This window comes from Limulus polyphemus, unplaced genomic scaffold (genome assembly GCF_000517525.1).
Source record: "Limulus polyphemus unplaced genomic scaffold, Limulus_polyphemus-2.1.2 Scaffold2638, whole genome shotgun sequence".
Classification (NCBI taxonomy): Eukaryota; Metazoa; Arthropoda; class Merostomata; order Xiphosura; family Limulidae; genus Limulus; species Limulus polyphemus.
Window position 1 is genome coordinate 89,096 of NW_013668248.1, and position 14,821 is coordinate 103,916.

Below are 14,821 nucleotides of genomic sequence, written 5' to 3' on the forward strand. Positions count from 1 at the left end.
AGTACCCTGTGACTGCAGTTCAATTACTCACTATCTACTCACACATTACATTACCTTGTCACGTTGTCCCCCTCTTTTATATACCCGACTACCCTATATCTAGTAAGAACTAGAACATTCGCCAAAGTACAGGATAATTCTAGAAAGTAGAGAGCGTGAGAATCACATGATCTCGATGACGCAACAATATATTGCCAAATTTTTATATTTCATTTTGCAAAGTTTCTTGTCTTAAATTAATTTTTGTTGGAATACAATACTTTATTGGTAAATGAACTGATGTTTATGTAAAAATTCTATATAAGAATCATAGATCTGATAATGGTGTTTCATTACAGATAGATAACTGTCAATAATCCTTATAAATTCGATAGAAATCGTGGAAATTGTAATATTTATCATATTATAAACTGTTAACATTGTGAATATAATTTTAAAAATTGTCATTAGATGGCAGATATTACATGATCAACTTGTTATGGTAATTATTAGATTTGTTTGCTTTTTAACTCACTAGATAGCACTGACATGTTTTGTTAGTAAATACAACTGAATCAAATCAAAAACTGAAGATGTTTATTTCAGAAAAAAAATACTTGTTGAACTGAAATAAAAAAGAATGTGTACATTTTTCCCAAAAGTTTCCCAGTCTTTCAACATATTAAATATAGAGAAATTTACTGTTGCATTGCTGCTACATTTTTTCAGGTAGAAAAAAATATATATTTGACTAATGATAAAAAAGGAAGTCATTACAAAACAACAAATATTGCGGTGTGATAAAAAATCATGTTTCTTAGTGCACCTAAGATAACAGTATCAATTAACATGCAGCTAATTTGTTGTCTGTATATATATGTTTATGTTGTTATTGTGCTTCAATGTTCTTCTTGGTTAACCTATACTACAATAAATACAAATATAAGTCATAATGGTGAAACTACTTGCTATTATTAGACGTTTTATGAAATGTACAATTGTAGAAAATGGCTATAATTGTAACATAAATGAGAATTTAAGCTTCTAATATTTTCATCAATGTATAAAATCATGTTCTGCAACTTTTCAACATATATTTTGTACACTACCATATGATCCTATTCTTTATTAATTGAAGATTTATGTCATTATATGTGGTAGCAACATCAAAATTAATTGAAGGCTAAGGAAAATATCACTACACTTCCTTAACATTTTCACTACACAATTACATTCAGAAGATTCTTGTTCTCAAGGTCAACTCCACCTTATTTCTATACAGATTTTCACTCAAGTATTTTCAGTACATTTGACTAATTACATAACTGAACTTCTATAATGCAAAATAATGTTTAGTAATGTATTTTAAAACATGATATATGAGCTATGTTTACAACATTAATCAGGAATGCACTATAAAATAATAGTGATATATTAGTATTCCAAATATATTGTAGTTATAAAAAACACATTCGTTTATAACTTTAGCAAACTCTGTTTTCCAGTCACCTAACACAACTTGAAAATATAATAGGCCTGTAATTGGGAATTTGGAAAAGTAAAAAATATCTTGTTAAAAATATGATAGACTGATAGTAAAGATTGAAAGCAACACTTGTTACAAATAAAGTCAATATTGTCAGTGATTGTTTCAACAAGAAGATTAAAAGACCAAAACCTTGTATATGGGTCCTTGTGTAAGTCAGGAACCACTACACCTGCTTTGATGGTACAGTGTTCTTTCTGAAGCATTCTAGAATGTTGATGTCCCACAAAAGGCTGGGGAAAGACGACACTGGGGGACGAAAACATACCAGCTTTGCTATCCTTGTATACAGTATATGATACCTTCCAAATGCACTTCGAATCAAGATCAGTATGTAACACATCATATTGCTTGCATTTTTATGGCAGTATTTTCAAAAACATCAAATGGCAAGAAGAAAACAGAGATCAAATGCTCTTAAGTGAAATGTTCAGTTACAAAAATACAGAAAGAAACAGTAATGTACTTTTATACCCTGCAAGGGGTCATTGGAAAATAAATAAACTTTGGAAAATTCATTATTGATGAATAGTTAACAAATTATATTTGTGTTGCTCCATTTCTCAGTAAAACACACAAATATGAACAGCATATTTTGAAGTATCCTCCAATTTCTATAAAATACACTGAAGTAGTAAATATAAATATTCAGTGTATGTGCTACAGAATGAACTTGTTTGTTCCCCTAGAGGACAAGTATCTCCTTACACTGTATGCTAGCCAACCACTATTTCAAAATAAGCCACCCCTAATGTATGAATTAATGACTAGTTGTATGTAATCTTTCTCACTGTGAGTGATCTTGAGCAATATCTTTGGGTTAGTGAGATAAGATCACTAACTCACTGAAATCGTCGAGTTTCTTCAATATACTTGTATGATATTTAAGGTCAACATGAATTTCCACAAATAATCCATGTATTGAAAGTATGTGATAAAGTCATGTTTAGCATTACTTGTTGTCAATTTGAAAACAATGATAACTCAGTTAGACTTTGATAATTCTTTACTTTATTATAGCTGCACAGGTGTTATGGTGGGTAAATTGGCAGTCAAACTGAAACCAGCTATCGGTGTTTTTATGTAGATATCTCAAAGGTTTCAGAGAATGCACCAGTATTCTGAAAAATGTGAGAAAAGTGCTGAATACACTCACAGTTTGCAAGTGTAAAGAAATGCAAAGATACTCTATAGTTGTGAAAACAAAACTAACTTTACTTTTTCTTGTGTTATTTGTTATTATTGTTTCTTTCATTGTACTTCTCATTCTTTCAGGGTTTTTAACAGGATTCATTGGGTGTGAAAAATTGTGTAAATATAATACAGTGGAAAATCTCAACTTTAAGGGCACCCTTTCATTTGCAGCCAAATGCTCCCTATAACAAGGTGTCCTTAATATCAAAAATAAGCCATGCAAAGCTGGATTCTATATTCACCGTACTAAATTTCTATATTTTAATGTCCCCTATTTTGTTTGGTGTATGTAGGACATGGGTGTTTTTGAGTTCTACCTTGCCATGAAATGGAGCATTGTCAAAAGGAGGTTTCAGGAGGTGAATTAGCTGTCTTTTTTTCTTTATTATTGGCCACAAAGTATCAAAGTACTTCTCTTCAGATTTTGAACTGTTAAACATCTCACATTAATTTTCTGTGTTTATTTTACTGTCAATGAAAATAAAGCAACCAATCACAGCTTGTGTCATTAGAATGTTTACATGACACCACAATATGATAATCTTGAGAGCAACAAAGCACACACACAGAAATAAGCTAACTTGACCCCTGCTCTGAGAACACAATGTGGAATTTATCAGCTTATGTACCCTACAGTGTTTACAATGAGAATTCCCCAGAGTAATAAGTTTACACTTTGAATTTGTGAAAATGTTTATAACAGTATGTAGTTTGGAGCCGATCCATTAAACATTGCAAGTGTTTGAATATTGGTCATCCTTCTGTGATGTTTGGAATTTAGCACTATACTGTACAGGCATACAAAAATAACTGCCTGCTTTATCCCTTAAAAAGGTACTAAAACAAAATGCTCAGAGTTCAGCAGTTTCAGTGAAAGTTTTATTAACAAATTCATTCCTATAAACAGCTGAAAAACTATTATAGTTTTGAGCACTATTTCTTGTATATTATTTTATTTGAAACATGTACTAAGTTACTATTATGTTCAAGAATCATTCACCTTCTGCTTTGTGTTATTTTTGCCACTTTCAATATTTTATATATAACAGTCTTTTCACTACATTCTCTTTCACATCATCATCAGTGATTATAACTTTATATTTTCCATAAAACCATGAACCTTTTTCTGATAGGTTTTTGGTCAGCTTTTACCTTTGTGCCTTCAGTGTCCTCGAGAAGTTGTTAAAAAAATTACAACACAGGCTGTTGAAAACTCAGGACAAATACCAGCATTAATAGAGGTAAGTATTACATATATTTTTTCTCTGTGGATGGCTATAATTTTCTGTATGCATAAGGTTGTTTCTGTAAATGCTACTATTTAAGTCTTTTAAGTACTAAATTTTTGTTAATGTTAATTAGTAGATTATAAGGCTGTTATGTTAACTAATTTTCCATCCATAACATAACTATATTTAGAAGTTTTAACCCTTCATGAGATTCTTATTAATGTGTCCCAATATAAGGTGGATCAATAGAAAGCAACAGGTAGTTTACATTGCTCAGGTGAACGTATTTGTATGAGGTACCTGACATTGTTTTACAGTGAATGCTTAGTTTTTTAGCTTCAATTGTAGAATATTTGATTTGTGTACACCACCAAGTAATATTAATAGTTATACAGAAAATATTACATTACTGAGCCTGTTTTTTTTCTTACCTCCCTCAGTGTAACTGAAATAATGGTGGTTTATTGAAAATATAATACTTGTAATTGCAAGCTTCAAAAAACATTTCACATTTGGTAATTTTGGGATCTAATGTAACTTTTCATCAAGAAATTATATGAAAAGTGATATTGTCAGTAAAATTCTGTTGTAAAAATTGTTCTGAAACACTTTTTATTCAAACGATTTAAATAACATATATTCCTAGCCAAAATTGCATGTTCTTAAACATTATAGCATCTGTAAATGATATTTTTGTAATACACAAATTAATGAGTTTATTATAATTTTTAAGATGTTGGAAGCAATACCAGGAGTCTGTCATTACAACGGTTCTGCCTCTTCATGTGAATGTTTGATTGAAATCTTGAAAGACGTCATTATCAATGCTGATCTGTCTATAACATCTCTGGAACAGAACATTATTACTTTTGTTCATACACTGTTACAGGTGAAACTTTTGCTTGCTTACGTTACACTTTTCATAAACACATCATTCTTCATTGTACATACATAACTTGGAATGGTTTGTTCTTTTTCCAAATACTGTTGTTATTCTTTCAGCTAACATGCTTATGAATATAGTCATTTGAATATAAATGTTTTTGTATATTTGGTATGCTAAGTGTATAAATTGGTTCAGACATTAATATAATGTTCAAAACAGGCAGATTTACCACTGAGACACAGTTCACCTCTTCTTGTTGGGTATAACTCACTCTATCAACATCGTGTTATCTAAAATTCTGAACGTCCTTGATACAGTAATACCTACTCATAGTTCTACTTTCCCCCTACTTCCCACCTAAAGCCAAAATTTAATGGTGACTGTCTTTCTTTTCGCATAATTAGTTCTGTTTAGTATGAATTGAAACTACTATTAACCCTAATGTTTACATTTCTGCTAATTTGGGAGTTTTTATCCCTCAGATGAGGACACATTTCTCCATTTGAATATGGGTGTATAAGGGGATTTCGTGGCTGCTTTAATTGCCCTGATTGATCAACTTATTCAGGTCATGCATGCTGAATCACCTATGGTTATTTCTGTAGGATTTCACATTGAGGTTGATGCCAATATCACAGAAGATTGTCCTTACTTGCGTGTTGTTTAAAAGCCTGATCCTTTGCCCAGGCTTCTTCTGCTTTTGTTTCTGAAGAACAGGACTTATCAACTGACCCTCTTTCTTTATAACATTTTTACTGACTTGATTCAGCTTAAAATTTAGGTATGTGCTAATTTAAATATTGAGCCTATTTCTGTAAAACCTGAGGGACTTGTCTTGTGTTAGATGATTCTGTATTACAATATTTTTCCTACCTTCCCCTGATACTAGAATTAATACTGATTCTTCCAGAAATCAACCTAGCATTCATTTTCTCCATATTCATTTTATTTCTCATGCTGCAGATATTTTGGCAGGGTTCTCATTTGAATCATTTGACTTCACAGTCACTTAAAACTGAAATTTTTTATTTGAGGGGTGTGGGTTATTGCTACATAAATTTCTTTGACTTCTTGACATTTTTCCTTATTTTGATAGATTATGAGTCTTGTTTTGAGACTGGTAGCTTTTAGGTATAAGCTATTCTGGTCTCCTGATTGTTTTTCTCCAGAGCTTTTCTGCATGTTTGCTGTTTTCTTTGTCATCTGTCCTTACTGACTTAGTTATTTTGTTGTCTTGGATGCTCTGCTCTTTTGATAAAATCACTTGTACTGCCATTTTATGACATATTAATCTCTGATAATATTGTAGCTGGACTTAAACCTGCTTCCTTCCTGCAAGTTTCTCTTTGCAGGTATTTCTAACAGATTAGTTTCATATACAGGAGAGGTAATTTAGCAGGAGTTGATTTGGGCATTGATATCTCATTCTTTATCTTTGAGTAGTTCATCTTCCCATTGTCAATTTGGGTCTTGTTGCTCTTTTATTCCATCAGCCTTTTCTACTTCTTGAACCACCTCCAACCCTCTCATTGCCTTATTACATTTAGTGACCCATCTGGCATCCAGACCACTGAGGTCATCTCAGTACTTTTGTGGGTCTCTTGGGTTCAACAGATTCTTCAGTTCAACATTTTCTTCATTATTATAGTTTTTCTCCTCTCTCCACCCTTCTTATTCCTTTTTCATGTCCACAGGATCCAGTTTGTCAGCAACTTCTGGATCAAAATGTTTCAGATCTTCTTCTCAAAGGTGCAATAGAAATCATGCACTCTTCTACTCTCAGTCTCCAGATTTTTACTCTTATCTTTTTGTTGTTCCAAAAAAGAGCAGGGATTAGAGGTGTGTAATAGATATTTTCCTACTCAATCAATATCATGTATATCATTTCAAAATGGAGAACATGAAATTGCTATGGAAGTTTCACTGATGAATCCAGTGGATGGCCAAAGTAGATTTGCAGGGTGATTAGCTACACATCCCATATACCAATCATCTTGTTGATTTCTGAGATTTTTCCATTTCGAAGTGGTAAAAATATTTCAAGCCCCTCCTTTTTGTCTCGCCTCTGCTCCATACACATATGGACAAGTGTTCAGAGTCTTTGCAAGTCTCTCACATTCATTCTGCATAAGGTTTCCTCTGTTTCATGAATGACTGGCTCATACTAATTTTATGAATGTACAACCTTAGGCATGCAATTAGCTCACCACACAGTTGGCTACATCTTTTAGGTAGATTATCCACACTTTCAAGTCTGAGTAGATTCTTAATTATATTGGTTTCATCTGGGATTTTTCAACCTTTTCTTTTGGCTTTTCAAGCTTTAGAGCTGTGAGTATATAAGCTTATATTTGTCATATCTACAGCTAAAGACACTCTCTTCTTTGGAGACTGTGGCTTCCCTATTTCTGCATGTTCTCTTGAATATGATTTGATGTCTCAGTGGAAAAATAGCTGTGGCACACTTGCTTCCTTCCATTTCTGGTTGAATTGGAAACTGATCACTGGAGGGTATCCTTTTCGCCCACCATTGATGGATCTTAATCTCTTCACAGATGCATATGTTGGATTAGGGTGTCAATTCATTTCCAGCAATGGGACCCCTTGTTGTTGCAATATCTCATATAAACCTTCTCAAGCTATGGGTTGTCCATTAGGTGTGTCATCACTTGATACTGTGTCTCCACCACATATAACTGTTACTCTATAAAGAATTGTTAAGGGGGGGGGGCATTTGTTCTCACAGTCTGTGTCAAATGGGTGTTTCCTGGTTACTGTGGTTTCACTCTCATAATGTTCATCTTTATGTGTGTCAGATCTGATGGATTCCCTCTCAAGGAGTTGTCAAGCTTTTACTGCATTGGCTTTTCCCTTCTGTTTTTTTCTTGAATGTGTGATAATCATGATCAATGTTTTTGCCACTTCAGACAGTTATTCTCTTCCTCATTTTTAATTCTCTTTCCATATCCTCCTTAAGTCAGAGTTGGAAGGATTTAATCCTTTATGCCTACTCTTCTCTGTGCCTTCTTCCTCTTGTTCTTTCCAAGATGTCTTCTACATATTGCTGAATTCTTCTCATAACTTCAAGTTAGCACAATCATGGTTTCCTCTTTTATGCCTTTTCTCTTGGGAAGATCCTCTTCCTTGTTTGTTCACCCTTCATCATCAACCTTAAACCTTCATCTTTTACTCAGAGGTTTAAAGTCTACATATTCACAGTTGCTGTTGTATGGTCCTTTGCAAACATATAGCATATTCATCTTGTGTTTCTCATATTTTTGCAAGGTATTGCTGCACTGCCTTTCATCCCTTGCAGTGTACCAATTCTTGTTGGGATATTACTTGTAACAGGTGTCTTCAAAACTTTGCTTTCTTCCTCCCATTCCTTAAAATGTGGTATCCTTTTTCATGTATCTCTTTTCATGAGAAAGGCCTTTCTGGATACAGATATGCATTATTGGCCACCTTTGGATGCTGTGTGTATTGTTTTTTTACAGCTTTTTTCAGGCATTTCAGTTACAATGTTTTCACATGATTCTGTGTTGCCAAACTTGAGATTTGGGTCTTGTTTAGCTTCAACACCAATTGAGCCTTTAATGACTTGTTCACTTTATCATCTGTAGATCAAGGCCTATTTTCTTCTGTTACTTGCATCAGGCATGAGATGTTTGATCTTATACTTTTGATTCATCTCACACCTTGCTTTCCAGTAGATTCTTCTGTTTATATCTCATTGGAGTATTTTTGCCTAAAACTTGGGTTTCATCTTAGGGTATTGATTGTTTTCCTTCTATTATTTTACCTGTCCTTTTGAATTTTGATTTTCTTTATGGTGAACATTTTCTTCATCCTGTTCAAGTCAGCAAATGTTACCCTGCTTACCATAATCCTTTTGAGGGTCTAGACATAGGTTATTTATACCTTATCATGAGACATGATCTTTGAACTTAGCCCCTTCTACTTTAACTAATTAACTGTAAGTTGATTCTTATAGTTTAGCTCTTTCACTGTGGGTAGGTCAAAGTGCAACACTTTTCATATTCTATAATTTAAGGGTGTTGTTGGGAATTGGATTAGGAAATTTAGAGCTAGACATTTAAATGCTATATTAAGAAACTTGTATAGCTGCATCCCGTGTTAGATTGTAATAATATTCCAATTTTGTTTATTACATATAAAACTATCATTCTATTTATGCTTAAGTATGTTAAGTGTTTAGATTATTTAGTACTATTTTTAAAAATCTGGGCACTTAATTTTTTTTTTGGTGAGAAATTCCAGGTCTAAAATTATTTTCATAATGAATTAATAACTAATGTTTAGTGAGGAAACTACTGAACTGAATAATTAATTCAGAATACAATAACAGCAACTTTTGCAGTAGGCGTATTCTTATTTTAATAATTACAACATTTTGACCCACAGTATTGAATCATCATTAGGTAAGAATTACTGTTATTGTATTTTGAATAAGTTAATTATTACTAGCAGAAAGCCTCTAAATTTGTGACAAGAAAAAAGAATAGGATTTTTTTCTTTTAAATAATATTAGACCCTTAATATAAAAAGCAAGTATGAATAATTTACTGACACTAAAATTAATTGAGCTCTACATATAGATATAGCAATATACAAAATGATAAGTCTAATATTAGATATGACAATATCACTGTTTATATATGTTGGTTGTATTTTTACACCAAACAAAGAAAATTTGCAGTTGAAAGATTGAAAAAAAGCTGTCTGTATCTTTCATGTGTATTGTAATAGTTACTGAGCAAATAACAGTAATCTATTTCTCATTGTTTAAAGTACCTTAGATTAGAGATAAGTATTCAACTATCTAAAAATGGTTTTTCCTAGTCCATACTTTTTCCATAAATTTTAAAATTATATTCAGATGAAGCTGCATTGACATTAATGTTATGTAGGATAGGTCCACTAGATAACAGGAGATTTGCTCAAGATATCAATTAGAAAGTAATCCTTGATCTTCTAATAACTGGTTTGATGTAAAATGAAATAATTAGGCTGGATACAAAGTGTAGTACAAAATGAGCAATCTTTATTGAACACAAACACAGTGTGTGTTTGTTGAGCACAAACACAGTGTGTATTTGCTTGAATAAGCATGACAGGCTGTTGCTCTTTCACTGGTTAACTCTTTCTCTTGTCCTGACTAGACCATCTCAAGATGATAATTATAGCTCCACTGACTAAATTTAATGTTTCTTAGCATGCAAGGAACTTTGCATTATCCAGTGTGACAATCACTAACCCTGTGACTGGTCATTCTCATTTCAGTATAGATGAAGCCATAACCTCTAGATACAAATGTAACTTAGAACAAGATGAACTTGACAGCTTTCTTGACCATTGCTATGTGGAATCTGCATATATTTATAGAAACAAGAATAAATTCAAAATACAAAAAACTAAAAAGATAGAATTGTGTTGTATATTCAGATACCAAAATAGCTAACAGGAGGGCTGGACCCCATCCCTAAGCTCACTCCTTCAGTGCATGCATGCCCTAAGTAATTTAACACTGTTTACATTTACAGCATGTAATAAATAAGCAATATACTCCCCCAAGGTCAGCTAGACTGGTGGTTAGAGTGGATGCCTTGTGAAATAAGGTTCACTAATGTGATAGCCAGTGCCACTAAACATGCTCTTTGTTTCAGTTGTATAATGTCATGGCCAAAAATAGGGGTAAGTCCCACTATTCATTGGTAAAGATTAGCCCAAGAATTGGCAACAGATGCATCTTGTCAGTAGTTTTGAATTAGGGACAGTGGTGAATAGCCTTACTAGCTTTGCTGTGATTTTAAAATCAAATATAATGCCTTCAGAGTTGAAAGTCCAAGCATTTTTGGTGGCAATTAATAGGAGTCAAATAGAGTCACTAGGTCATGCCAGTCCAAAGCTGAACAAACTTGAATTAATAAAAAATCATAATGGTAATATTTCAATTAATTGTATAATGGTAATATTTCAATTAATTGTATAATGGTAATATTTCAATTAATTGTATAATGGTAATATTTCAATTAATTGTATAATGGAATCTTCAAAAATAGTAATAATAAGAAACTTTAGAAATTTTAGTTGATTATTTTCTTGAGTCATGACGTTAATAAATTAAGTTGAACAAACTTTAATTAATTAAAAATAATAATTAAGAATCATAATGACAGTATTTAAATTCCCAAGATATTTGGAATAATCAAAAACAATAATGATGGGAAACACAAATTTTGATTTGTTGATTATTTTTGTGACATTAATAAATGTAATTGATGCTCATAAGAAACTGATTAATTGAATTAATCATCCAGCTCCATTTGGTGACTAATATTTTGCCCATTAGGGGAAATGCTGGTCTTTTCTCAGTGAGGAGATCTTGACAAAAGAAATTGAGAGGCTACATACTGCATCTTGGAGGTACACCTACTGTAGTTTTTAAGAAGTGAACCAACTTGACTACTAAGCATTGGGTACAGGGTAAGCTAAGGCACATTCTGTGGTAACTTCAGTCCCAGCAATCCCCTCCATCATACCACCACCCCTATTGTCTTGTCTAGTAGGACAGGTACTAGATTCTTGGGTAATTAGATATTCTGCTGGAAAGAACGGTTCTTCTGAATGTCCTTATAAAGCAACAGATCACTCATTGCTAATTATCATATACTCTTAAAATATGCCTGCTCCTCTATCTCTTCTCTTTTTCTCAGATTTAGATTTAGCCCTTCTTATATAGTTTGGCCTTATTCTGCTTTTTATTTCTCATGTTCGATTCCACTAGCATCACTTGGTATTGGTGAAGTGCTTTAGTCCATACTGTAGATCTGAGCAATTTAATCAATTACCTGTAAGTAGTGACTGTGAAAATTAGTTATGATTAAATCAATTAATCAAAATTAGTATTTCTGATTATTACTGTTTTTATTTATTCCAAAAATTGAAATTGATTAATGAAAATTAATACTCCTGATTATTATTGTTTTTACTTATTCCAACAGTTGAGTAGTTGAAATTACAATTAAAACAATCAGCTAGTTGAAATTGGGGTTTCTAATTATTACTATTTTGGATGATTCTAACTGTCCAAGTAATTGGAATATTAATATTATCTTTGTTTGTTATTAAGTACAAAGTTACATAATGGGGAATATATCCTCTGCTACTTTAAGTTTATTCAGATTTGGTGATTCATGGGAACTAGTGGTTTGAGGATCTTTGGTTCAATTCCAATTTTCATCAGGCTTGCTCACCCTTTCTTTGTTATGTCAAAGCTACTGAGGCTATCTACCAATGTCACCTATTTTGAACTACTGACTAGAAGGAAGGCAACTGTGTGTCAGCACCCAAAACTATTTTTTCACCCTTATTTTTTCTGCTTGAACTGCTGATTAAAAGGAAAGCAACTGTCAGGCAGCACTAGCTACCAAATTATTTATTTTATGTATGCTAAGAAACACTGTATTAATTGATCAGTGGAGCCATCGCATAATCAAATAGCAAATACCACCAATTGCCCAACTCTAGACTCCACTGCTTGTCACTTTTATGGTTCTTTCCTCATTGTCATTGTGAGTAATCAGGCAAAGTGTGTTTCACAGGTAAGTTTGCCTGGTTTTAATTTCACATATTTTAGAATTAAAATGAATTTTAAATAGATACATACTTCTGAACGTATTCCAGTCCAACTTCCCACAACCATGAGATTTGTGGCTTTACATCATGACAACAAAAAAATGTGGCTTTGGACAGGAAGGTAGAGCTAAAGTAGTCCCCTAACACATGTGCAAGGTGGGAGAGTAGAGAACTATGGGTAGATATGATGTAAGTACTACACTGCATCAAGAACATTCAGAATTTTAGGTCACATGATGTTGACAGAGGAAGTTCTACACAACAAGAAGAAACAAACTGTGTTTCAGAGATAAGTACCTGTTAGAAATTTATTTTAATTCTAAGAATTTAAAATTTAGGACACATATTGATAGTTCACATGTTGATTTTGTTCACAGAGCTTTCATAAGTCCCAAGGATTATTAAAGGTTTTTGATTTCTCTAGAGACAGACTGATATCTTATCAGTTAACCAGTTTCTTGAGGAGTGTGTATATCCATTCCTGGATCATTCCTTACCTGATTGTTATGTGGAACTTGCCCTTAAACTCTTATTGGTAAGTAAAACTAAATAAAAGAATAGAAAATCAAAATATGTAGAAATATTGTTGTGTGTTACATTTAAAACAGTTGAAGGATTAGTTAATGATAAACTAAAATCGTTATTTATCCAAAAATTATGCCTAGAGTTAATCCCAAATTATATGCTTTTTTCATGAGTTATTGGCGTCATATATAGACTAAGAAAACCAGATAACCCAGACCATTGTTATGTTTCATAGATTTATAGTTTGATAGTAAGCTTTATATTTTCATACTTTAACTTATTTGTTTTTATTACTTACATTCTACAAGTGTTGTATGTTTCTGTATTGACGGATTCTTGGGTCTTTAAAACAGTTTCATTCATCAGTTACTTTTTCATTGTACTTTCATTTCACCTTTATTTTTTAGAAATTTTTATTTAGGTAAATGAACCATGATATTAACAAAGGTATGTGATTAATAACAGACTTGTTCTGAAAAGTTATATTGAAGTATATCCTTGTTCTGTTTACTTTTATTTTCCCTTTTTCTACAGCCAACCACTTGTGTTAATAAACTGGTTTAGCAGCAAAAGTTGTATTTACAGCTTATATTTATTGCTAATGATCCATTTGTACACTTCTGAAGTATTGAACAATCACACTATTCTAAAATGCTGAACAAATGTTAATAAATATTTATTGTAAGACAGAACAATAAAGAAAACCAGACAGTTTATAAGCAGTTAGATATTTTTCCAAAGACTGCCTGGAGGGGTCACCTGTTTTAACCACTCGCACCACTATACAGTAACTTTCGTGTTGTCTTTGTCAGTCAATCAGTATACACTAACATTATGTCACATAAAGTACACTTAATGTTGCAGTTTGTAATGTCATGATGTTAGTAAAATGTGCACATGCCACAAATCACAAGAAGAATTATACACTGTAGGCAACAACACAGCATGACATATCAACTTCAAAAGCAAGAAATAAAAATATTTGTTACTTTTAATTTTAGTTGTATTTACTCTTGAAACAGAACACTTTTGGGGACTCTGCAGAAGTACCTGTAGTCTGTATACTTTTTTTTTCTCCAGGTGATTTGTGACCAAAATAACCAAGTCAATACATCAGTCTATTCATCAATGAAAAATGTAAACTTTGCTCCTCTTGTATATTGTCTTTGTCAGTTATTGAACAACTGTATCTTAGAATGGAATGGCCAGAGAAAAGATTTAATTTTGAACTTATTAAATACAGTTCTTCAATTATCCAGAGATTCAGAATTTCTGTTGATAGGTAAGTATTGTTTTTTTTAAGTTTTTAACTATGAAATACTAATAATAAAATGATTTGTCAAAACACTAGTAAATGTAACAGTTTAATTTATATAATAATTAGATTTAACTAAAATTCAAAGTATAGGATTATCAGCTGTTTAGCTTAACCCTATTGCCATGGGTATCCTTTACTGCACATGACACATTCTTACATTCAAAATTTTATTAAACTACTTTTTGTTTATGTTATACCAATTAGAATAGCATAAAATCTTAGCTAATAATCCATATTATAGTAATATATAAGTTTTAAGGTCTTAATTCTATAAGGCAATATTTTAAAAAGTCCTGAATTTCCCCTAATGTGACACATTTTCTTTTAGCATGTCATCATCCCAATTTTATCAACCACCCCTCCAATAACTATGAAATAGAATGTAAATTACTCACTATAAAATTGTTATTGCTCAGACAAATCAGACCCCTCCTGACACACCCACTTGTCACATTCTCTCTTTCAGGATTTGTTAATAGTTCTTT

At 32.2% G+C, this 14,821-nt stretch overlaps 1 protein-coding gene across 5 annotated transcripts in view; it reads left to right on the plus strand.

Annotated features, from left to right (window-relative positions):
• The window catches only part of LOC106467506, a 115,103-nt gene that overhangs the window by 74,159 nt on the left and 26,123 nt on the right, over positions 1-14,821 (plus strand). For 4 of the 5 annotated variants that reach the window (XR_002612437.1, XR_002612434.1, XR_002612435.1 and 1 more), the window contains exon 9: positions 3,853-3,897. Coding sequence is in view for 1 of the 5 variants with exons in the window: in XM_013927866.2 (XP_013783320.2) it covers positions 3,853-3,960; positions 4,682-4,837; positions 12,918-13,028; positions 14,099-14,300 (577 nt within the window). In the remaining 4 variants the exon portion in view is untranslated. Of the gene's footprint in view, positions 1-3,852; positions 3,961-4,681; positions 4,838-12,917; positions 13,029-14,098; positions 14,301-14,821 lie in introns of those variants that run through there. The other variant, XM_013927866.2, reaches the window with a different exon arrangement.